This window comes from Lactuca saligna, chromosome 5 (genome assembly GCF_052625555.1).
Source record: "Lactuca saligna cultivar CGN05327 chromosome 5, ASM5262555v1, whole genome shotgun sequence".
Classification (NCBI taxonomy): Eukaryota; Viridiplantae; Streptophyta; class Magnoliopsida; order Asterales; family Asteraceae; genus Lactuca; species Lactuca saligna.
In genome coordinates this window covers 270,039,537-270,065,388 of record NC_136421.1, presented here as the reverse complement: position 1 = coordinate 270,065,388, position 25,852 = coordinate 270,039,537, and the positions used below count along the sequence as shown (strand labels likewise).

At 34.2% G+C, this 25,852-nt stretch overlaps 1 protein-coding gene across 38 annotated transcripts; it reads right to left on the bottom strand.

The window, feature by feature from the left end:
* Nucleotides 1–1,646: 1,646 nt before the first annotated feature.
* On the bottom strand, nt 1,647–13,972 carry LOC145047777 (uncharacterized). 38 transcript variants are annotated; one of them, XR_013682418.1, is made up of 35 exons: nt 13,536–13,965; nt 13,341–13,431; nt 12,840–12,886; nt 12,656–12,705; nt 12,514–12,557; nt 12,160–12,260; nt 11,473–11,559; nt 11,296–11,392; nt 11,171–11,226; nt 11,030–11,093; nt 10,211–10,347; nt 10,015–10,138; nt 9,117–9,940; nt 8,972–9,046; nt 8,782–8,876; nt 8,443–8,558; nt 8,314–8,345; nt 8,074–8,223; nt 7,788–7,836; nt 7,579–7,645; nt 7,414–7,502; nt 7,151–7,246; nt 6,731–7,071; nt 6,613–6,663; nt 4,870–5,155; nt 4,753–4,801; nt 4,495–4,562; nt 4,179–4,341; nt 4,041–4,101; nt 3,853–3,960; nt 3,399–3,446; nt 3,228–3,324; nt 3,016–3,130; nt 2,108–2,232; nt 1,647–1,924 (listed from the first exon to the last, which is right to left on the bottom strand). XR_013682418.1 is itself a non-coding variant. In XM_078996119.1 (20 exons), exons 15-20 carry the CDS (start codon nt 9,012–9,014, stop codon nt 7,910–7,912), a joined length of 528 nt encoding a protein of 175 aa, XP_078852245.1. In that variant the 5' UTR covers nt 9,015–9,046; nt 9,117–9,271; nt 9,359–9,940; nt 10,015–10,138; nt 10,211–10,347; nt 11,030–11,093; nt 11,171–11,226; nt 11,296–11,392; nt 11,473–11,559; nt 12,160–12,260; nt 12,514–12,557; nt 12,656–12,705; nt 12,840–12,886; nt 13,341–13,431; nt 13,536–13,970; the 3' UTR covers nt 7,852–7,909. The 38 variants fall into 38 exon arrangements, 17 of the variants coding, with proteins under 17 accessions (XP_078852245.1, XP_078852243.1, XP_078852254.1 ...); XR_013682409.1 differs by having other exon boundaries at nt 7,151–7,317; nt 7,579–7,630; nt 8,300–8,374; nt 8,449–8,558; XR_013682419.1 differs by having other exon boundaries at nt 8,449–8,558.
* Nucleotides 13,973–25,852: the final 11,880 nt, after the last annotated feature.

The following is a 25,852-nucleotide window of genomic DNA, read 5'->3' as shown; positions in this document are numbered from 1 at the left end:
ATATTTTTTATTTTTTTTTTAAATAAGACAACTTTATTAACGGTCCATGTGATAGTGAAATGATGAAAATACATTTAAGTTAACAAACAAAAGTTAACGGAGTGAACAATAAGGACCAAACAACAGAAGTTTTGAAACTACAAAGACCATCTGAGAGGTTTTTTGAACTTAAAGACTAAACTTCAAATTTCGAGATACCATAAGGACCATTTAAGAAGTTTTTTCTTGAAACAATAATGATATAATTGCATAATGGTCTTAATATGAAAAGCAAATAAAGAAAAGCATAAGCATTGTTAAATTTTAGAATACTATATTATAAATATGTTAAATTTCAATGCACAATTTCCATAGTTAAAGAAATAAAATCTTAATATGATTATTAAAACGACAAATTCTTAGTAAGGCTAGACAGTGAAACTATAATGTAATTTAATATGTAAATACTACAACCGAATAGATTTCAAAAATATAATCTCTTAATAGGAAAAAGACTGAATGTATAATGTTACAATTGGAATTGGTGACCATGATTAAACAATTTTAGATTTTAAATGTAGAATGCATGAAAACTACAACATCTTAATATGTTAAGTTTTGAAAATAGAATGTAACAAATTGGAGTGTAATGTTTCAATTGGTTAAATTATTTGCAGTTATAATGCTATAATTGATAACCAAAATCAAACATGTTTAGTTTTTGCAAGTACAATGACTTAGCATCTAAATAGCATTCAGTTAGACCTATGAGGCAATATGGAAAGGATTTTTTTACTATTACCCCGTTAGAGATTTTATTTTGCATTTATATTCAGTAGTCAACAAAGTATAGTTTGGGATAGTGTGTCCCTAACACCTCCCATAACCTTAATGTTTTATTGAATTCGAAACCATGAGTTCAATTTTTAATAATGCCACTGTAGATTTCATGCTTCAGGTTAATCAACAAAATACATGTTTTTATTGTCAATAATTGTATATAACTCTAGTAAGCTGATTTATAGGCTAGAAACTAGAAATCTATAATTTAGGCTGATAATTAGCTTGTGATTCATTTTTCAATCATAATGATATAGCAGAGAGATCAGAAATAAAAAAAATTTGTTTACATAAAACGTGGACCTAATCTTTCCATAAAAAAATTGTTTATTACAAATGTTAAAAAAATATATTATGTATAATAAAAAAACACAAATAAATTAACAATCAAATTTAGTCTTGTTGCAAGGTTCGTCCGTGGCAATAACAATGTTAAAAAGTTGTTTAACAAAAAGTTTCAAATAAAATGACTTTTTTGCCCTTATCTTCATCTTCTCAATCTCCTTTGTCTTAAATCATATTTTTTTTATTTAGTTTAATTTTTGGAGTTTAAGACGGAGATTGAGGAATTTTAGGTACATAGGATGATGAAGGATAAAAAGACGGGGACAAAATAGTCATATTTCACTGACATTTTGCAACAAAACTATACTAAAAAAATATCTAGATGAAAGCCATAACTTTTGAAATATCACAAGGACAAATTCGTAATTTACTCTATAAATAATAACTAGATTATGACCCGCGTTAAACACGGGGGAGCATATAAAAGAATACATATAGCAATATATTTCCATTTATGGGATTAGTTTGAGATCTGAAAAAAATGTTTCAAAATGAGCATAGTATGAATAACTTAAAGTGACAAAAGTAACTGACAAACATAGATGCCAACGCAAAAATATATCAGTTTATTTGCAATACATGTACAAATTATGAATAACTTAAAAGTACAAAAGCAATTGACAAACATAGATGCCAGAGCTTATGAGTACGAACACAGAGATTCCTGAGTTTACTTGTTGGAGTAATGCCTTTGACCAACTCCATGTTGGTTTACCTGATTAGACTTTGACAAATTTGATTCACATGGGCCACCTTATTGCTACGCATGTCAAATATTTAATTCATGTTTAGGCATTATGATATAAAATAAAGAAAATTACTTGAAATGATCAATAGATTCATGTTAGTAATCTATCCTTTAAATAGTTAGCATTGTACTTTGGTGTTTAAGCATATCATTTCCAAATAGAAATATATCAGCAATTTTGGAAACATAATGTACCTTTCAATATCGTTGTATAATTTGAAGTAAAAGTAGATTAATATTTTGGACCTATCAGGACCAGCACATGACTTTATATCTACACTTGAAACGAACCAAACGTGGCATGAACTACATGACCGGATCTGAAATACCAATGTACATATTGGAGGAAATGAAAGTTCATTGTTATTATCTCAAATTGTTGGAGCCTTTCAGGTAAAAAATGAAGTGCATTTCTGAAAAAGTAAACATGTTGTTACAAAATTGTAAAGTTAATTAAAATATTCAAATTTTAATTCAAGACTAGAAAAAAATTCTGGAAAATCAAATTCTAGAATAGTCATATATAACAATGAAGGAGACATGACCTAAACAAAGTTGGAATATCAGTCGATATCCATTTCCTATTTTGCTATTTTGGTCCAAAAGTACAGTCATTTCGTAAAATTTTATTGGTAATTTAACTTTTATATCATTATTTTAGTGCCCTAAGGGGAAAAGTAGTCAAATTTACATGAAAAGAACTGAAAGCACCATAATCTAACTGGAAAAAATGAAATTAGAATGCTATACACAAAAAACATAAGCATGGTGTTATTCTGTGCACGTAATTCAAACGATGCTTTGACCATTTATAACATTTAATACATTAATTATTATTATATTAGAGATGAATGATGCCACACAATTATTTTGTCTGTGAGCTTTTTATCAATGCCAGAGATTATTAGTAACCTAATTCATAGCAACAAAGAATATCTATTTTCTTGATCGAGATGTTCTTCATATGACAGTTGAGTTATTCGGTAGAAATATTTTGTTAGTGCAGACTTAACAACTTCTTTCAGCTTTGTTCCTACATCATTCAATAAAATTATGAAAATAAACTAAAATATAAAGATCAAAACAAGTAAGTTAAAAATTACTTTTGTGGCATTAGTTACTTGAAGATGAGAAGAAACATCTGTAAGTGAGGCATTTTACCAAACAATTGGTGGGCATATCACTTTAAAAATGTGTCTTTTAAACTTTTCCTTGTCCCTTAATGACATTTTCACATCACAAACAATGGTTTAGTCAAGTTCGATAAAAATTAACGAATTAAATAGAAATCAAAATGAAAAATAGAAAAACAAACCTCAGACTAAAGGCGGTGACCATGTTAATAATAGTCTTGATTTTTGTCACAACCTTATGGTATCCACAGGTAGCCATGGATAATACCTCCACTTACTCTTTGAAACGAACAACAAAAAAAATAAAAAATAAAAAACAATTTTTTGAGCACTTAAAGAGTAATTTAAAATACCTGTTTGTTCAAAATAACTTTAGAATTGCAATTGCAGGTTTGCAAACTCTGTCACGATTTAAACAGAAACTCCAAATCATGCACTAAAATAAAAAAAAACTGCTTATTAATGTTGAGAGTAGGTTGCTATTTTAAGCTGCAAATGTGGGAAGCCTTAATTAACTTTTACTCATAATAACAACCTATTTTGAAAGTAGGTTGCTGTTAAATGTAATAAGTAAGTAGGATTTGTTTATCGATAATGTGATGTAGCATGTATGATTGAAAACAAGTGGTCATTAAAGAAATGGTCCCTTATAAAAATACTACACGGACAACCCTTGTCAAAAATATTACACGATTGATCAAATTACCAATTATATCCTTCCTAAATAGAAAAAGAAAGAAAAAAGTAAGTTGTCATTAACTTTCATATATCAAAAGTATGTTGTTATGTAGTAATCATTAAAATAACCTTTTTTCTGTGAATGGGCTATACATGTGTGCTTTTAAGTTTCTTCACTGTCATTTTTAATGCTTTTTGATGTAACCGACAACCAAATCCAACATGTATGTTGTGTTCCTTCGCCACAAATATCATATTCAAAGATTCTTAGTAGATATTATTTAAGAAGGATAACTGATAAAAAACAATGATCTTACCTTGGCTATATTCATGAAAAGTTACAATACAAAGATTCTCACTTATGTGTGCTCGCCTTACCTATAAAAGAATAAAAATGGCAGTTTTTTTTATCATCTTCATGACAAGTTACAATACAAATAGCTACGGATGCTTACCCTTTCTATTGCTTCGTGGATGGGTGACACAACCCCTTAGCCTTCTCCTTAAAGTCATTTTGTCTTTGGAACTATAGTAAGTAACATAGAAGAACCCGTTGACAAACTCAGCTGATGACTCAAACCAGTTGAAGCATGTTTTCTTCCTTCTTCTTTCGTGTCCCTAAAATAGAGAATAATAAATAATTAATGAGAGTAAGTTTCTACTTCTTGCAATCAACCCAAACTAAATGCAAGAAATAGAAACTTAATTCCATTCATTAGTTGGGGACCATCTGCTCGTTTCTCTAGAGAACCAAACATAAAAAGCTCTTACTTGATGATTGAATATTCGAAGAAGGCAGTGCTTGTTTACAGGATTGAGGGTGTATGAGATGTGAACCTCTGTACATAAAATCAAAATTTTAGAGGTTAGGATTCAAAAAAAAAAAAAAAAAAAAAGATAGTGGAATGTTATCTCGCAGTAACCAAGACCAAAGTTGTAGAACAAGTAAGTCAACAATATATCATTACCTTAAAAACAAAAATAAAATACTAAATTTAAGTGATTTTAAATGTATGGTTATTTTCATACCACATTTTTCTAGGTAAAACCCTTCATTTCTCTCATTTTTGTAAATACACTGCACCATGAAATTGCAATTAATACGATTGTGGGTGATAGAAGTTGGAGGGCAAAATAGTCATTTACCTTCCATTAGTTTTTAATACTCATGTACTTGGATGTTTTAACTTAAGACAATAATATACTGCCTGGCTGTGTATGTTGAATGGTATGAATAAGATCCCACCAAAATGCCCAAACCTCGATTTACATGTCTCCAACAGATTTAGCTAAAATTAGCCAAAAGGGTAAATGCGTAAATTTGGCCAAAATATAAAAAACTCTTTTCGCAAGTGTTCCCATAGAATATTCTGTTTTTTTAAAAAGCATCAGGATCCTTGACTCGGCCTTCCTAATCCAAAAAGCTTGACCACTACATAACCAGAAATAGCATTAAATAATTTATTTTTCTATTAACTTTATAACAGAAAAGCAACGTACTTTACTCTTTTTTTTCTTCACCCATAATAGCAGGCAGCATACTTATATTGTTTATCCATAATACCAAAATACTTAATTTCTTTACTGATAAAAGCAAAAGCAAAAGCAATAAATATACTTTGTTCTTTATCCATAATGAAATACTTATATTGTCTATAACAACACCTCCCATAACCTTAATGTTTTATTCAATTTGAATACCCTGAAACCATGTGATAGTTTTTAACTAGTATTGTAGGTGGTGAGGGTACAAGAGTAAATTTACTTGCCTTTTGAATGGGATTGAAATCCAGCCAAGAAAGAGAAAGTAAATCAAGCAATCATTTTGTTTGAAGTAGTTGTGTAATGGGCTGTTTAGTTTAGTAGTTCCATATCGAAAAATTAGTAGACATGTTAGAAACTGCATCTAAGAAATGGAATCACGGATTCCAGCATTTGGATGGAATTCAATTCTATTGAATTTTGTGAAATTCAATGTTTGATAATCGCATCTAAGAATTGGAATTCGAGATTCCATTCAACGGTGCATTTGGTTGAAAATTTTAATGGAATTCCTTTGAATTTCATATTTGATGGACTTCAACCATTCGTAGAAGAGCTTCGCTTACTAGTGTCTAAATATAAGATGTGGCTTTGATGAGCCTTAAAACTGTGCTTCTAAATAAAGCAACATGAACTGATGATCAAGTAACACAGACTACCATCTGTTATTACTTTTAATCTCCATTTTTGTATCCATAAAGTTCAAAAGAGTAAGAGAAATATTGAATTCTTTGCTAAATGAAAGCAACTTTTATCAAATCAACCATAGATATAGACAAAAATCCGGAAAATCTAAGACATCATTATCCAGGTAGCACTTATTGAAAAAGAACAAAAAGGGTTATTTGCCTTATATCAGGGACAATACACAATCTGATATAAGCTCAAAGTATATATTGTCTTAATTTGAAAAAAACAAAGTAACTAGAAAGAAAATTGAAAGTATAATGCTACAAACAGCAACCAAAATCAGACATGTTATAAACTTTAAGATTGCACTGTCTTTTTATCAAGAACAAAATAATAGAAAATATCTTAATAGGCTTATTCTCCATGTATAGTGCATAAGAAGGAGAAAAGAATAAAATTATATTGTCTAGATATGTTAGATTTTGATATTAATAAAATTACAGTACAGTGTCTTAATAGATTTGATTATGAAAGTATAATGTTGTAATAAAATTACAGTGTTTTTGATAGAAGGTTATATACCTTTGCATCTACATAGTATTCAGTTGCAACATACAAACTTATGAGGCCAATATGGAAATGATTTTTTATTGTTCCCTTATTAGACATTTTACATGTATATTAAGTAATCAGCAAAGTACAGTTTGGTAATATTACCTTGTCTGTAACACCTCCCATAACCTTAATGTTTTATCGTATTCAAATACCCTGAAACCACATGATGATTTTTAATTAGTATTTTAGTTAGTGAGGGTAGAAGAGTAAATTTACTTGCCTTTCGAGTTGGATCAGAATCCAACAGAAACAGAAAGCAGTTGTTTTGTTTGAAGTAGTTGTGTAATGGGCTGTTGTGAAATGGAATCACGGATTCTGGCAGAGTTGGAATTCGAGATTCCATTTCTTGATGTGTTTGGTTGATAATTTGGATGGAATACACTTCTGTTGGATTTCTTAAAATTCCATGTTTGATAATAACAGCTAGGAACTGGAATTGGAATTCCAGATTCCAATGAATGGTGCCTTTGGTTGAAAATTCCTTGGTATTTCATATTTGATGAACTTCAACCATTTATAAGGGCAGGTGGAAGGAATGCCAGTTTCATTCCTCCCTCTTTACTAAATGACCAAAATACCCTTGTTATATATTGAGATAGAGGTAGGACATTTGATAGCACAAAGAGTTGAGAGTGCATGCCTTTTTTATCACAGTTGAAATTTGGACCTAATGATTCCAACTAGATGGCGCTGCTTCAATTTTTTTTTGTTCTTTCTTTGATGAATAATTAAGTAACTGAAATACATAAATAAATTATTGTCCGGAAATAATTATATAAGCTGCAAGACATCCCACCAACCTCGTATCTATAACAAAAAAAAGTTAAAAATCATTTCTAATATATAATTATAGGAATGTACAATGCTATTTTTGGTATTTGATGATAAGAAAATCAAGATCACCGTGTCATTATCGTGAGTTTTAGTATATACAACTTGATTTTGCTCATGATTGTGAGACAGATGAGGGTTTGCTGAATCACTTCCGAAACCTATTTGAAAAAAAAAATATATTAATGAATATTTTATAAAAATGAATTATAGAAATAAAAAAATTTAGTACTAAACTGAAGAACCATCCTTGGTGTACCAATGGATTTTCTGAGCTGGACTACATCCTCTGTTATAATAACAACTGTCATTCCCAAAAATATTTAACTTTAAAAATGTGACTTTTCTTATAATTTTTTTTAAAGCGTAAATGATTCAGAGAAAGAAACATAAACTACTTCCGCTGACATCAAGTCTTAGGATCCGCTTATCTCAGTTGAACTCACCTCATATCAATTATAACATATCCCCAGTCTTGTAAATCACCACATACACCTAAAAGTCGAAATAATAATAATAATAATAAATTAATAAGCGCAACTAATTTCAATAATTGAGACCCGCCTAATTACTTAACTTTTATAACACCACATCCTTCACTTTTTAGGCTTTTACTTTTGAATCTATTATTTGATAAAATAAAAAAAAATCAAATAGCAGGTAGCATGTAAATCTTGTCACACAGAATGACAGAAACTAAGCAACATTAGCTATCAGGAATGATATGCTTACCCAAAAGAAGACAAAATATAAGCAGTAGTTGCCTCACACATGAGTAGAGTATAAGCAGATTGGAAGAGTCGAAACAAGACATGATAATGATGAAAAGTGTTTGCCATATTGGTCGCTTGTCCATGCAAAAAATGCATCATTATCTGAGAACTTTTGATCCAGGGCAGATTAGTAATCAGGTTTATGTTGGATTAAATGCAAGAAATAACAATATGCTTTTTTTTACTTGAAGCATATTACTTCAATGTCGGGCACTTTCTCCTGAAAATGAACTGTCAAATCCCATTCATTGAATCCGTCACTAAAAATTAGAATGATAATATTATAATTAATGTCAAAAAAAATACATATTTCAATAGTGGTATAGACCTTAACTTGCTTGTGGTTATGGAGTTGAATATCCACCACCTCTTTAAGGTAAAAAAATGATTATGTTGTCTTCCTTGATCTTCAAACAAAGATTGTGGGATTTCAACTTGAATCATCTGGACACAAGTTTCAATAAATTATTTTGATGAAACAAAAAAGAAAAAAAAAAGGAAAAACCTAAATTACAACTTTAGTCCCTGTGGTTTGTCAAAAGGTACAATTTTCATCTAGATGTTTCATTTGTTGCACAAGCGGTATCTAAACTCTAAAGCGATTCTTAATTGCATAATTTCACAGAACATCCACTAAATCCATCGAATTTAACCCCTGTCTAAATACCTTAATTCGAAGCCGATCAGATATTGATTGCATTATCTGTTGATTGATCTTTAGCTGTTTGCTCAAGTTCCACAAACCTCTCCAACAATGACTTCCTAACCAAAAAAACATAAGTAAACAACATTTAGTCAAAAGCACAAATAAAACTGTGTAGAAAGTCAAAACATGATTAATAGACAAAGTTTATAACCGGTGCATCCAGTAAGAAGCTTATCAGCAATGGAGTTATTCATCTCTGGTAATTCTCAATTTACATTCAACCTTACTGAAACATTTGCAAGAAAATTAATATTTGTGTAGATTATTAACAGAATTTGTAAGAGGAGGGGGCTTACTGTAAAATGACAAGGAAGGCCACGTAGATCTTGTTGTTTCCATGAATCTGGAAATGTAAGTGAGAAAGATTTTGTTTCATCTCCTTGAATTCCAATTATGGCATCAAGAAAACCAGGATTAACTCTATCTCCATCTTCTGTATCAAATTGGAAACCTGCAAATCCAACCAAATACCTTTACTCTCTGCAGCTGGAACATTTTTCACTTCTGATCCTTCTTGTTCCACGGAAAGTAAACATACTTTACTACTTTTGAAGGTTAGGGCTGAACCCGCATTGTCTGATGTACACATCGCTTCAATAATCTCCATGTGATTTTAAACTGAAATAAAGAGACAAAAAAAAAAGAAGGTATCTGGTTAAAGAATGTATCATCACCAAACATGTATATACATTTTCAAATTCTAAATTTGGAAAACCGAAGCATGTGGAAGGTTTGAGAGCCTGGCCATTTGGGTATTCGATAGCATTGCTGCACAAAATTAATGTGTTCAGAACATGGTGTGTATGGTGCATTTTGACCTGTGTTAGAAATACCTGATAAAGTTGGTGAGAATTAATCTATCAAATCCGTAGGACATCACCAATAATCTTAAATTGTTTAACAAATGTTAATATAAATGTTTCTCTTTTTTGTAGGAAATTGTACCAATATTATAGACTAAACCTCCAATGGGACATCATATGCTACGTGTCCTTCCAAAATCAACATCTTTTTCAATGATGCAGCTGCAGTTTGAAGAACATGCTTGATTACTTCTCTAGGCCTAAATTTTGTAGCCTCCAGCTTCATAACTCGTGAAAATAATCTTAACTTTTAAATGCTACACAGTATAAAAATGGGGTTTGAACATTAGTCTATTAAAAAAATAGCAATTATAAAGGGATGAAAAATAACCTGACCCGACTTTGGAAAGGTGAAGAATGGCATTTATAAGTTGAAGAACTTCTCTTTTGAAGTCTTGAGATTCCTTTACAGCGCCACCTTTGAATACTTCTACATCTGTTTTCCCAATTATATCCTGTGCGTAGTATTAGGGAAAAAAAAAAAGACATGGTTCAAAAATATTCTATTAACTCGCAACAAATATTACCTTTGAATACTTCTACATCTGTTTTCCCAATTATCTACCATTGGTCTAAGCGGAGGTGAAGCAGCAGAGCCAAGAAGAAAGGAGAGGAGGGTAGGCGGTGGAGAAGATAAACCTGATGACCCCATTTTGAAGCCGGTCTGAATAAAAAAAATATAATAAAGAAACAAAACACCAGAAAGCTTAAGTATCATTTTTCATGATGAATAACAATGGAGAGAGATCACTCATGCTCTGTGAGAAAAAAAAAATTGTTTATTTCAATTATTAGCAAAACATTATTTTTATAATAATAAAAAAAACATAAATAAATTAACAATCAAATTTAATATTGTTTGCAAGGTTCATCCCTGGTACTGACGGCGTTAAAGTAAAATGACTCTTTTTGCCCTTATCTTCATCTTCTCAATCTCCTTCATCTTAAATCATAAAAATCAAACCAAATTCAATCAACAACCAAAAATTAAAGAAAAATCAACATCCAAAAGTATAAAATAAAAATAATTCTAACCTAACAATCTTTTTAGTTTATTATTCATGGTTTTTTTTTAAGTTGTTGGTACCTTGGATCTTAATTTTGTTTTAGTTTTAGCTTAATTTTTAAAGTTGAGGAATTTTAGGTCTACAGGATGAAGGATAAAAAGAGAGGGACAAAATAGTAATATTTCACTTGGACTTCACGAACATTTTGCAACACCAACAGTACCACCAGGGAGAAAACTTTCAACAATACTACACTTTATTGACCCCTTGTGCAACAAATGAAATATCATAAGGACGAAATTGTAATTTACTCTATAAATAATAATAGTGGCATGTTACCTGACTATAACCGAGATCAAAGCTGTAGAATGAGTAAGTCAACAGTGAGCTGTCAGTTCTTTACCTTAAAACAAAAATAAAATACTTAAATAAAAAAAAAACACATTTTAAATAATTTGAAATGGATGGTTATTTTCATACCACATCTTTCTCAATCAAACCCTTCCTTCCTCTAATTTTTGTAAGCCTTTTATACTCTGCAACATGAAAGTGCAATAAATATAATATTTGGGTGATAGAACTTGAAGGGCAAAACAGTCATTTACCTGCTATTGGTTTTTGATGGTCATGTACTCTGATGTTTTAACTGAGACAACATACTGTTGAATGGTATGAATAAGATCCCACTAAGAATGCATAAACCTGGAATTACATGTCATGAACAGATCTACTTAAAATTAGCCAAAAGGGTGGAAGTGTAAATTTCACCAAAATATAAAAACCTCTTTTTGCCCCTATAGGATATTCTCTGTTTTAAAGCATCTGGATCCATGACTCAGCCTTCATAATCCAAAAAGCTTGAAAAACCACTGTATAACATAAAATTAGCCAAAAGTTAGACCTTTCATATATGGGCCCCATCCCAGCATCTATTTATTTCATTACAAAAAGCACTTTCAATGTCCTCAAATTTGTTAAATTGGACTATTCTGGTCTCAATTGGGCAACTTGCTAAATTTCATTCTCTACTCATCTCACAAAAATCATAAACATGGGCAGTATCAGAACAAATTAATGAGCGAACTAATTGGCATTTAATTACACATCTGATCCGATGGATATAATAACATAACTTCAAGAATAAAAATGAATAACAAATAGGAACCCTTGGCAACATCATCAGGTTTTGGTTGATGAAAAGGGTGATGGTTGTTAGCTCCCTATAAAGCACCAATTCATATGGAAAATTATATCAGTAATCTGATGGCAGAAAGGTGTTCAAAAAGGTTAGACTTTGAAAATACAATGCTACTACAACTTGGAGGATAATGCTTGCAATGAACTATTGTTACAGAACCACTAATATTCGATAATGAAAATTGTTACTAATGGTAAAACAAAATTATATATTAAAGTACTAAGATATCCATACTTTCTTGTACAGATCACCAGAAAGAATTGAAGATTACCTCATCAGAGATAAGAAAGTGAACACAAGCACCTTCTTTATGTTGACCACTTGTTTTTAGCATTTCAACCCACCAAAGACCACACCTTGTGGCATTTCCTTCTAAAGATGATAAATAAGCACAAGTTTTAGGAACAGAGGGGTATTTCTGGAAATACACAAACATGGTCATAGGCTCATATAATCTTTTGTAATCTTTTGTAGCATGACTTTAAAATAAAGAATCTTCTTATCAGTGCAACTGATAAGAAAATGATTAACCATCATGACAAAAAGCTCAGCAACTGAAATGTCAAAGTCATTAGCAACTAATCACAATTTTAACCATTTAAAAATATCAACTGGGGAAACTTACAATATGTATTGTCTGTGGTACACAAAATATGGCTTGTGAAGAAGCTGCAAGGGCAAATAAATAAATAATTTTAAAATGATAAAATTTAAACTTTTAGAACTATGTGCAACTTTCACTAGGTATAATTAGCTGAAAAACATACAGATGGCTATATGAATCGGTAATAACCTGTTTCAACCACTCATTTGTCACCTGCTTCAAGATAAAAAAAAAACAAAAAAAAAAAAAACATTTCTTAGAAACATCTAAAACTACAAGGGTAAACCTTTTGATAAATACAACTCCTGGTAAAAAAAAAAAAAAGTACACGAATGCCATGATCGAACCTTTTTGATTCATGCTAAATACAAAACTGGCTTTTTTTTTGTATCATCTACACATCACACAATGAGATTTAGAAACAGAGAATATTACACATATACAAAAACATTTTAACCTAACAAAGACTTTGTGTTCTTTATTCTTGGAATCTCAGAAATAATGACATAAACAGGCCCACAAAGAAATCACAACACCTCTTGGAAATATCCTCATTTGATTAATATTCAAGATACACTTCTATTTCTTATTGAATTAAAAATACAAATAATAAATTATCTTTCCCTAACTGAATCTTTAATGGCTCAATAAGTTGTTTAATATTTTAATTTGGCTTGTGATTTTACTTTTGTCTTCACAATTCAACCTAATAACATTTTCACCCTCAAAAAAAAGCAAAACAACTTTTTAACTTAATTAAGACATTTCATCAAACACCTAAAGTGCATGGTAGAAAGATCTAAAACTAAACAATACTTTTTGGGGTTTCAAAAATATTAAAATTTTACCGACATCGCCACTTGCTGGACCAATCATCTTTGTTTAATGGATGCTTTCGATTACAAAAAGAAACCCAGGAGGTTGTAGCGTTAATTAAGGCTGCAATTAAGTAAAATCATGTCATTAATTTACCTTTTAGTGACGATGACGCAATTCTTAGAAAGGAAAAAAAAAAATAGAAATCAGATGAGAAAGATATGTACTCTTTTTCTTGATCGATGATGACGATGAACCAAACTGATATCGGAACCTACTTCATACAACTGTAAAGCATAAAGGAACAACCCAGTAGCCCGATGAATCCAGAGATGAAGAGAGGGCTGAAGAATCTTGGCCTGATTGAAAATACCTAACAGAAACAACAACGTAATCAATAATTGCAAAAACAAAAGCAATAATACACACACAAGAGAGGAAGAGGGAAACGCAGAGGATTGTTGAACGCCGGAGAATGAAAGAAAGATGAAACAATGGTGTCGACAGAAGAAAAAGAGAAGGTGGTGCTTGAAAATAAAACCCTGTATTATTCTTCTTCTTGAAAGCTGTTTGGAGGGCAGCGGGAAGAGTGAAGAAGGGCTATATAAAGCGCCAATATGAATACATCGATCCAACCTTTTGACTTCCCACTTCCAACGGTTCTTTTTAAATCCTTTCCAAAATTAACACTTTCCCAAAATTACAATACTAACATTTCCACTCATTTTAACGCACATGACCCTTAATTTTTGACTTTTATCTTTTTAGCTTTGATTTTTATCTTTTATTATGAAATTGGTTCCTTACTAGTCTAAACTTATTTTTTTACAACTTTCTTTTTATATATTTTTTTAAAACATAGATTTTTTATAGAAACTTATTTTGTCACGACTTTCTTTTATATGAAATCATTTAGTTTTTTTACAAATATTTTTTTATTTGTGTATTATGTGTGCTTTTTAAGATTTCTTTGTTTTAATAAATTATATTTTTTTAATTCATTTTCTATATTTCACAAACTAAAAAAAAAATTTCAATTTCTTTTATATCTTTGTTTTTTATCAAATCATTTTTTAAAAAAAAAAAGTAGTATTCTTTAGAAAATTAATTTTTTTACTAAGATTTTTATTTTCGTTTTTATGCATGTATTTTAAGATTTCTCCGTATCTAAAAATTACTTTTTCTAGAAGTTAATTTCTTATTTTTGACATATTTGTTTTCATGCATCTATAGTGTAATAGTTATGCTGTTTCCTACATATTCGTTTTTTAAAAGTCAAAATCGTATCTTAAGGAGTGCACTTTTATGTTACAACTAAAAGTAATCATATCTTGTGTGCCTTTAGGTTCAGTCTCCGTATTACTGAGTTAAATGGCTCATTCTATAAATGAACAACCTGGAAACATGAAACAGTCAAAAGTTCGTAAGCTAATTGTCTGGGAGAAGATCTCGGGACAACGGTCCGATGGTAAAGTTAGTGAAGATCGAGAGAATCTTATTGTGAACGGTTTTAGTCGAGATGAGTGAGTGGTTTCTAGCGTACTAACTATGGTGGATCGGATTACCTATTTATAGCCGAAGTAGAAACATCCTGATCTTCCTATGTGCTGAACTGATGTACTGTCTTATTGCCATTTATGGTCGTACACCCGAAGGTACAAGAAGAAAGGCTTGAAAATCATTATACAGTTGTTCCTTGTAAGTATAAGGTTCCATCAATCACCTTTATGCATACATCATATACTTCTTCGAGTTCCCATGTCCTTGATACACTGTGGTGACATCAAAACGTACTTTGTTCCTTCTTTCATGTAGTTCGGAATTTTAGGTATAGTTCGGTGCCTGGACGTGGTTCGACATTTCCACTTGGTTCAGTGGTATTTGTAGTTCGGTCTTCTCGAGGGTGTAGACGTAGTGGTTAACCTATACCTTATTAATACCGTAAAAGCATAAATTACATCTTGCTTGTTGTATATACTATATTTACCGTAACATATATTTTCTCATATCAGATTTCCTTTGTTTTATAAATTTGGACATATTTCAATAGCAATTTCAAACCAAAGGGGTTGTGTGAATTGTTTCAAAGTAGCTTTTACCTTTTACGCACACACAAAATTCTCTGCGATACTACTACTAGGGGTGTGCACGGTGCGGTTTAAAGTCAAAACAGCAAATCGCACCGCATATGCGGTTTAAGTTTTTTTGAAACCGCAAACCACACCGCAGAAATTCAAAACTGTGTTATGCGGTGCGATTTGATGCGGGCGGTATGTGCAGTTTTGCGGTTTGATGAGTTACTACATTTTATAACTATTGAAAAATCTAAAAAACCTTTTGATCTTTTGAGATATAAAACTATAAGTTAGAAATGTTTTGCAAAAAAACTCAAAAACAAGTTGCTTTCTGTAATACGTTTGTTAATTAATTCCTATTGTATGACTATATTCACTAATTTTAGGCTCTTAATCAATTGACCAACTCATTCTAACTTTATAGAAACCGTCTTAAAGCCAAATATATCACAAAGATCGATGCTTTTCAGTTATGAATGCCCAATGAAAAGTCTATAGCTCAAACTTAGGTCAAAATAGGAAGAAAAGCACCAAAATCTCATGCATGCAGTCTAATCCACGATCAAACTTCAGATCTAAGACTTTTATTTATCAAAGAGCCTCAATGATCCATACAGTTGCTAACTTTATGGATTCCATGCGTTCAAAACAATCCATACATGGAGAAAAGTGGGTAAAAACCTAGACCTAGCATGCTTAATTAAGAAAGGAAATAACTTGAGGGGTTACAAAGATCCATAAACAACACAAGTTGTGAGGATGAGGCTTGCTTGCTGAAACAATGCACCAAAGGAACCTTCTTCTTCAACAAGGAGCTAAAAACCACCAAAAGATCTCTCAAGATAAAAAATGGAGGCTAGATTCGTTTAGGGTAGAGAGGGGAGTGATGGAGGCTCAGGGTCTGCAAACCCTAGCCCGTTACTTCCCTTAAATAAGGCGTAAAGCACAAAATTAGGGTTAACCTCAGGTGGTCGTCACGTTGTGACTACTAACTCGTAAGGTTGTGACCAAAAAAGATGGATACGCGTTCTGAATCGATGGTCACGTCGTAAGATCGCTTACTCACATTGTGATCATCTTAAAATTTGTGGTTTTATATTTTTAATAGAACAAAAGTATAAATGAATGCTATGGCCACCTCGCAGTCTTACAACACTTCCATACTATCCGCCAATCCAATGAATTTTACAGCCACCCCGCAGTCTTACAATACGTCTATCCTACCATGGTCACCGCCCATGGTCTTACCACACCTCTACCATATCAACCACAATCATCCTGAGTCAAAACTTCATTTGACTGAATCCCAATTAGGTGGTCGGCACATGCTTCGAACCCTAAAGCCTTCATCAAACAAGAACATGCAACGAGAATCTAATACAACCCTCAACCTGGATCCATCCACATAGCCGTCGTGCGCCACTACTTATGTATAAGAAAACACGGATATCCTTTCTTGTGCAATCCCTTAGACCTAAAGATTCTCCCCCGATTAGATTCGACTTCACTCATCCAACTTCAAGATTTGATGAATTTCCAATCCATCTTGTAACCAAACGATTCAAACTATTGACAACCTGAGATTACCAAAATTAGCATTCCATTACTAGCCAATCTCGATGATCACACAACTCTTGAATTCCAGATAAATACTCCCCAAAATCTTAGCAAGCCCAACAACCCCAATCGCTTTCTATGATAAAACACTGCCTCATTAAGTCCTTTATGTTGGTGACAAAGACAACAACCCTTGCTCTGAACTGGCGAATCTTCACTCCAACTTCCCATCCTCAGAAGGATCTCTGAATTCTAACCAACTTCAACCATTTCAATTATAAAATTCCCTTGGAACTTCTAGTGACCAAACAAACTCATGCAATTTCCACCACCATCTTCTTGATACCACTCCTTCCCTAGCAACGGTAGTGATTGGACCCAAAGGTTCTTCAATGGATGACTGCCAATCCTACCGGAACAAATGCTAACATGACTGAGATCTGACTCCATTAGAGAACTAGCAACCTAATCCAACCATAGACCTTCCAAACGACACCCCTTAATTGACCCCATCAAAGAACCGGAACAACAACCGAACAAATTAAATCCCGCTCAACAAGATACAACCCACTAATGACACTTGGCATGCAAAATGGCATATAAAAATTCTTGATGATATAATCCCAAGCAATAACAGTGACATAAACCAAATATAATGCTTACCCATACCCAAACAAGATTCCAAAGCAATATAAATACTGATAATAATTAAGAACAAAGCAAAGATTACATACCCGCAATAGCACCTGATGAAACCCTTGCCTCCCCTGACTGATACTGCAATGCTCGACTCTTTGCTGCTGGGTCTCCTACCCTACCCTTATGACTATCAGTGATCCTCAAAGTAATCGAAGTAGGTGCACTCACTACTCCACCCCTCAACATCGGACATTCGACCTTCTTGGGGCCCATCTGGTTGTAGTGAAAACACATCGTATCTGATCCACGGGAGCAATCCCTACTAAAATGACCCATGTGAATACAATTGAAACATACTTTTCCTGTCTTTAAATACCCTCCCTCATGGGTCCTCCTACACTTGGCACAATAGCCCCGACCCTGATGGCTTCTCGAACGTGAATCTTGATTCTTGGGCCTCTTCATCTGTCCCACTGAAATCTGAATCTACTCTGGCTTCCTCTTTTCGAGGTGCTCCGAATCAATCTCATGCTCCCGGGCTCTAGCAATCATATCATTTAGGGTCTCACACCCTGACAAACTAACGAACTCCCTAATTTCATCCCTCAGCATGACGTGACACCTTACATTCTTCATCTCCTCATCCGATGCATACTGCGGAACCAACAAGCCCTCTCCCAAAACTTGTTAGTGATCTCTGCCACAGTCTCAGTCGTCTGGAAAAGGTCATGAAACTCCCTCGCCAAATGATGCACCTTAATGTTGGTGCAAACTCAACCCTAAACCGGGTTACAAACTCATCCCAAGTCATTGTCTCCAGAGCTTCACTTCCCAAAGTGAAGTATTCCTCCTCCCACCAATCTTGTGCTTTGTCGTTCAGAAGATAAGAGGAAAATATGACCTGACTCCTCGAGGAAGAAAATTGTCCTGAAAACGTTAGCCATATCTGCTAATCATCTCCTGCTGGCAATGGGGTCCTTCTCCCCAAAGAACTCGGGAGCTCCACAAGCATAGAAATAATGGAAAGAAAGAGTGCGAGCTCCAACAATAGCCATAACCTCAGTACGGAATGCACCTAGTCGCTCGTCCAAAATCTCCAAAATCCCCTCCTTAACCGTACCAAAGATCATAGGAGTCTGCTTCAAAATATCGCAGGTAATCTCCAACGAGATGAACTACCACATATGTTCATCAATCGGCTCAGTACTGCACCTGAGCCTAAACCCGGACTCGAACCTCCTTCCTGAGTGCTCGTCACCATACTGAAAAATAACGTGCAAATGATCAGGACATACACAAGAATACTCATGCCACATGCTTCCTAGATTCTCTGAAACTCTCCCTGATTCGAGTATGGATCATGTGCTTTTAGTAGTACGTGCCCAATACTACCTTCTACACATATCCATACTTTCCTCAAGAATCATCACGAATCCTCTAAGTCACCTTCTCAAACTGACACACTAAGAATCATCACCAACTCCCCATAATGTCAATTAACCACCTCATGAATACAATCACATGCAACAAAGATTAGATAATCCTTCTAGTAAAAGACTCATCCCTACAACGGTTAGACTCAAACGAGAGCTACGTAATACGGTTAAATCCATCACTATGAGATTATTCAACCTTTGTCACACGTGTCTTAACATATTCACTTAATAGCTAACTCACATCATTTAAGAGTTCCACAAAGCACAAAGCAAGAAACATTCGTGTAGTAGCACTCCATTGCATAGAATAACCAAAGAACCTTCAAACTCACATACTACAACTCATGCTAGAAACTTCCACTCTCACTGTTGGTTGCCTTATGCATGCAAATTATACACAGTACATGATCAAATAGACTGTCCAATAAAAGATTCTACCCAAGGACCACAACCAAACGAGGAACAAGAAATAAGGCTAAATCAATCATTCTCGGGCTATATGATCCTAACCGTATATAATTTTTAAAGCATGCACTTAACAATTACAAATACCAATATATTCCCATTCTAGTATAGCATTCAATGCTTCCTAGGCTACAAGGCATCACATATCTAGCCAATCTATCATTTAATTCCTGAAAATATCCTTAGCCTTATCCTAGCATGCAATTCTCATAACATATAATCATAACAAGCATGTATGGGTATTCTGGGAATCACTTACTTGAGCTCAGTCAATTGCACACATCACACCCAATTTGTCTTTACAGAATCCTTCTAGAAATTTATTCCCTTTTACAAAATCTTTTTATAAACCCATTTTCTTTCAAAAGATTATGAATTCCTAAATTTGAGTTCAAGCATACCCGAGTGTATGCCTGAATCCCTCAAACCAAGGCTCTGATACCAACTTGTAACGTCCCAAAATTATGAGGTAAAAATTCCATTTTTAATTCAACCAAAACATTAATTATCTTTAAGTCAACATTCAATATCCTTTTTCTAAATATTCAAAAGTACTTTATAAGAAAACAATTATCAAAGTACAATCCCAAAATCATTATACTGCGAAAACATGGGTGGATGTGTTGCGATCAAGTCGACCCTTTCCCTTTCGAATCGGAAGTACCTAAATCCATCACAATAATTACTATAAGCTCAAAGCTTAGTGAGTTCCCCAAAATATCAAATATCATACATAATAATCACCTACTACCCCCCCTCCCTACATTGGGTCTCGCCCGACTTCGGGTCTCATCGACATCGGGCCTCGCTTGGTATATAGAATCCACCGGGCCCCGCCCGGTTGACATATAATCATATAAACATATAATCATACGAAAAAATGTGATAATCACAAAGACAATAACATACCATACAATTATTGAGCCCCGCCCGACATCGGACCTTGCCTAGTAAGCATAAAAACACATACTGATAACTAGCATACAATATACTCATCAGGCCCCTCCTGGCATCGGGCCTTGCCTGGTAAGCATACCATCACATAACACATGTAAGAGTCACACAGACATCTAATATCCTAACATATAAACCATGGGTTGGCATGGTGACTTCGACCCGCTAAACCCAGTGAGGAAACTCACCTCAATCCACTGATAATCAAATGACTACTCGGGTCGGTGAACCAAATAACCTCGCACCAACTAATAATAAATACAAATCTTAATCTATAATTATACTGAAACCCAAAATCTAAGTCCCACTCCATCATCCAACTTCCTAAAGGGTAAAAGACCATTTTACCCTTTTCTTTACTTGGCCCAAAACCAAAGCCCAAATTAATAGCAACAAAAGCCGATTATGACCCAATAATCTGATTGGGCCCAAAACCATCATGAACCTACTTCCAAGAAACCCTTATTCTATCCACAGCCTAAAACATGAAGTCTAATGGCCCGACAAGGCCTAAACCTTAAGAAGGCTCAAAAAGACATACTGGGGAGTTCGCCCCGTATATTGGAATGGTACGCCCCGCGTACTCACCCTCGAAGCATAATGTACAAGATAATAATTCATGAAACCTTCATTACGCTAAGCATACTTCCTGCGTACACCCAACATATTCATCAGGGGCCCAAAACTCCAAAATAAGTTCTTAATGGTTAAGACGTTGACTTCCAAACTCAGATGTGACCCTAATGAGATGTCTTAACACGTAAAGTTGGCAAATTTACTCCTTGACCAAAACCTTAATAAAATCCATAGAAAACACCGAAATTCATGCATGATCCAAAATAATTCATCAAGATGACATTTTTATGAACAAGGGACCTCCCAAAGGACAAGATATAACATTGTAAGCTCCTGCGGTAGCTCATACTCACAAGGATAACTCTAAGGACCAAAGTGAACCCAAACTACTTGTTAAACTAGATCTAACATCTAGAGTCATCAAGATAGAAACTTTATACATACAGATGGTAGATCAAGATGCAACAAGCTTGGATCCAAAATCTTTAAGCAATCTCACACTTCACTAAGAAGTTCCTTCTACTTATATGAACACCAAAAAGCATGAAATACCACCAAAAGCTCAAAAACCACTCACATGGGGGCTAAGGTTTCGTTTCAAGGGTTTAGAGGGATGGATGTTGAATATAATAGGGTTTGGTGGTGATTTAAGGAGCTGAAATAGGGTCCAAGACACAAAATTAGGGTTTGGGTTTGATTGGAGTACGCCATGCATAAATCTGGTACACCGAGCATACTCCAAAGAACTCAGGCGATGCATCTACTTAGTACACCCATCGTACACCAATATATTCTCCACATACTGGACTTAACACTAGTACACCCTACGTACACTTGTGTATACCCCACGTACTCGGTTTAACCCTAAAACCACCAAACTTCTGAACGCCATAACTTCTTTGTTCTAAGTCCGTTTCTAACGATCCTTATATCCATGGAAACGTAATAAGAATCTCTATGCTCCTATAAACTCATACTTGCCTTAAAACTTCCGAAACTAAAATCCAATTTCCATAAATACTCGAACTAACAATTTACCGATATACCCCTTGGCTCTAAAACACAAACCGAACTCCCAGACCACCTAAATTACATTATACATATCCAAATGGGTTTAAATCTCTCTTTTATAAAGGCCTTAATCCTTATGATAACTGATCTTCATGCCACAACTCCGAATTAGAAAACGATTCGGAACAGGGTGTTACACATAGGGATCTAAAAAACCCCCGTGGGACCCTAATATCGTATGGGACTAAAAAAAATTTTAAAAAAAAAACCATGAGCGGGAGCAGGGGCGGGGGCAGAATTAACCCTATTTATTTTTGGGACCTGGGTCGAGAATCAGTATTTCCGTCCCATACTCCCACAGGGCCTCAGTTGTACATTTATGTAAAAAATGTAAATTTAATATAAAACACATATACAAAATAGATTTCTAATTTTAGGTTTAGGTTAGGTTTCGCTTTCCCATCTCCAATTAATGGATATTGAAGATATAGTGAATTGATAATATATTTTTGGATATGTAAGTATTTTATATTTGTAATGTTGGATTTGTCGTATTTTATATTTGTAAGATTGTTGGAATTCTCTTTTTGTAATGTTGGATTTTTAATTTTTTAGTTTCTAAAAGATTAGGTTTTAAGCTTTTAAAGTTATTACAAAGCAAATTTTTAGCAAAAAAAAATGAATTTTAAGTCTATAAACCGGGGGAATTGGGGGAACGGGTGCGGGACAGGAGGCGAGATCGGGGGCTATGTAAACGGGGGATTCAGGAACGGGGGCAGCAACTGATTTCTAGGGCGGGGGCAAGGGTAGCTATTTCTGCTTCCATTTGGTCGCGTTGACATCCCTAGTTACACCGGAGGCATTACAACTCGATGGTTGATTGGGCCTAAGGGTATTCCATCCCGAGGACGACTGGACCCGTTGTATATTGGCATTCCAACATGGGGTGTTCCATCCTAAGGATGACTAGACACAGAGGTTGACTGGTCCTGATGTATTCCAACCCCATGGTTGATTGGACCCAATATGTTTGATTGTATATCTCGTTTGTGTGGTGATACTTTGGGAGAACTCACTATGTTTTGGCTTACAGATTTAGTTTATGGTTTCAGGTACTTCTGATGATCACGGGAAGACAAAGGTGTGACCGTACACGTCCTCTTGTTAGATGATATTATGATTTTGGGATACTCTGATATTCGATAAACAATCTGGAAACATTGATTTTGTAAACGTTTTTAAAACTATGGATTGTTTTTTAAAGTTTAAATTGTTGTATTTTTGGGATGTTACAATTGTTCTCCAGCCTCTAATTAATATCATCGATGTATCGTATGGGGTATTTGAAAAAGATAACTTGGAAGTGCAGATCGACAATGATGTATACAACCATGTTTGAAGTGAGAAAATGGAGTAAGGGTTTTCAGTTGAAGGAAAATGATAGAGTAAAAAGGTAGACAATTTGGTATAATTAAAAACCTAACCAATACAGTCACTAATTACATGGATAAAAATTAAATGAGGTGGAAAAGACTAGTTTACCCTTCTATTCTTTCATGATGACCGGTTAGACCCGACAAAAATTACCTTATACTCCCCATAAAAGCAACAAAAAATTGTTTAGGCACTGATTAAACCAACTCCACTGTAACACCGTAAATTTCAACACAAATTTTTCAAATTTTTTTATAAAACATAATTCATTTAATATTCAGAAAAACAACCATATTTAATCATTCAATCCAAGTAATACAAAATCCCAAGATCTCAAAATCATAAATCCCATGCGTGTGTACTGATCAAGCCGGCGCCTTCCTGCGGTCGTCACTAGTACCTGAAACAAATAACATCAAACACTGTAAGCACAAAGCTTAGTGAGTTCCCCAAAATACCACATATAACACATATTAGCCACTCGAGGCTATAACTTTGTGGGTCCGTGCACCCAAACTCTGCGAACCCTCAGGTTCTAACTCTGTGAACCTTCCGGTTCTAACTCTGTAAACATGCACAGCATAAATCACATAGAAATAATGCAGTACAGCACATAACATACATAGCATACAAATACTTTGTCACATAACTCTGGTTACCGACTCAAGGTAAAGTATAGTGAAAAGACTCACCTCGCGTGTCTCGGTAATTCGTAAATCACTGAAATCACTAGTGCTCGATCTCCCGAGCTATAGTCCTCCTATAACACAATACATCTCTAATTAACACTTTCCCAACTAAGGTTGACTATCCCTTAACAAGTCAACATAGGTCAACACTAGTCAATGGTCAACGGTCAACTTTGACTGGACTCGGCGAGTGCACTATAACGACTCGGCGAGTCTAAGCGCATACACTGATTTCCCTGGGATCCTCTCTTGACATGTCGAGTATTCTCCTAACTCGACGAGTTCCACCTGGCATGAGTTGTGGGGCCACCATGACTCAACTCGCCGAGTCTCAAGAACAACTCGGCGAGTCCTAGCTTGACTCAGTCCACCTGTCAACCCACTCTGACTCTCCCTGACTCACTGAGTCAAACCCTCAACTCGTCAAGACCACTCGTTGTATGGTGCTGGGCAATATTCATGCTACTCGCCGAGTCTGTTCTTTGGACTCGGCGAGTCCATGCCATGCAATGACTCAAACTCGCTCCTAAGGTCAGATCCGATCCATTAACTCATAGATCCAGTCCTTCCAAGCTTATTTAGCATGTAAAGTCACTATCTTGATGTACATACAACATCTATATGACCATATATGATGATTTAGTCCCAAATACCACAACTCAAGGTCATAATCTCCATTGCTCTTCATAAAGCTTGATGAGTGAGGCTCTCTGGACCTCTATGGATCCAGATCCAAAGCCTCAACATTAGAAAGGGACTATTTGGCATCAACTTAGCCCAATAAAGGCCACAAGAAACCCTAAATCCAAATATACTTCATAAAACAGAAGATGAGTTGAAATAATACCTCAAGTTCGAAGATCTGAGCTTCAAATCCACAGTATAGCAATCTCCTATGCATCTTCTTGGTTATGACCTCCTTCTCCTTGCTAAATAACACCACAAAGGTCAAGAATGGCTTCCTTTCTCTCTCAAAACGCTCAAGCACTCTAGGGTTTCTCTCTATGGATTGGTGAGCATAAATGACGGCCATAAGCCCTTTAAATAGGTCTCAACCCCGGGAATTAGGGTTTCATTACACAACGTGGACTCACCGAATCCACTCTTGGACTCACCGAGTCCAGACGCGAACCCGTGCCCAAAACCACGATCCTACTCGGCGAGTTTGAGCTCCAACTCGCCGAGTCCACTCACAATTTCCAAAAATAAGCCAATAATAAATACCTGGAAATTCCGGGCTGTTACACCGCAAACATTATAGGGATACAATGTCATTTTCCAATTAAATTAAGTAAACAGAAGTAAATAATCACAAGCCAGATTAAAATATTAAACATCTTATTAAGCTATTAGAGATAAATTAGGGAAAGATAATTTATTTGTTGAAAATAGTGTATAAGGTCATTAACTACTGGTATATTTTCCAATAATAACATGGTCCTTTTGGTTTGCCTTCATGAATGAATTGAGAAAAAAGAAACTAGAGAAAATAAGTTTGTTAATTTATTATAGTTTAATAATTTAATTAGAAATTATTTTGGGAATTTATTAAATAGTTTTAATTAATTAAATGTTTGAATATTAATTAGTTAAATGTTAACTGACTAGAATGTTCCTAAACCCTTAAAGATAAGGATAAATTCAAAAATCACTTCATCCAACATGGGATGGTAGATGAAACTCAAAATTCACTCCATCCAACATGGGA

Bases quoted from the DNA above. Each gene is read 5' to 3' on its own strand.
- LOC145047777 (XM_078996129.1), bottom strand. From the start codon at position 9,014: ATGAATAACTCCATTGCTGATAAGCTTCTTACTGGATGCACCG. The intron at 8,877-8,971 runs GTTATAAACTTT...TTTTTTGGTTAG, and splicing joins GCTTCTTACTGGATGCACCG to GAAGTCATTGTTGGAGAGGT. The intron at 8,375-8,448 runs GTTAAGGTCTAT...TCTAATTTTTAG, and splicing joins AACTCCATAACCACAAGCAA to TGACGGATTCAATGAATGGG.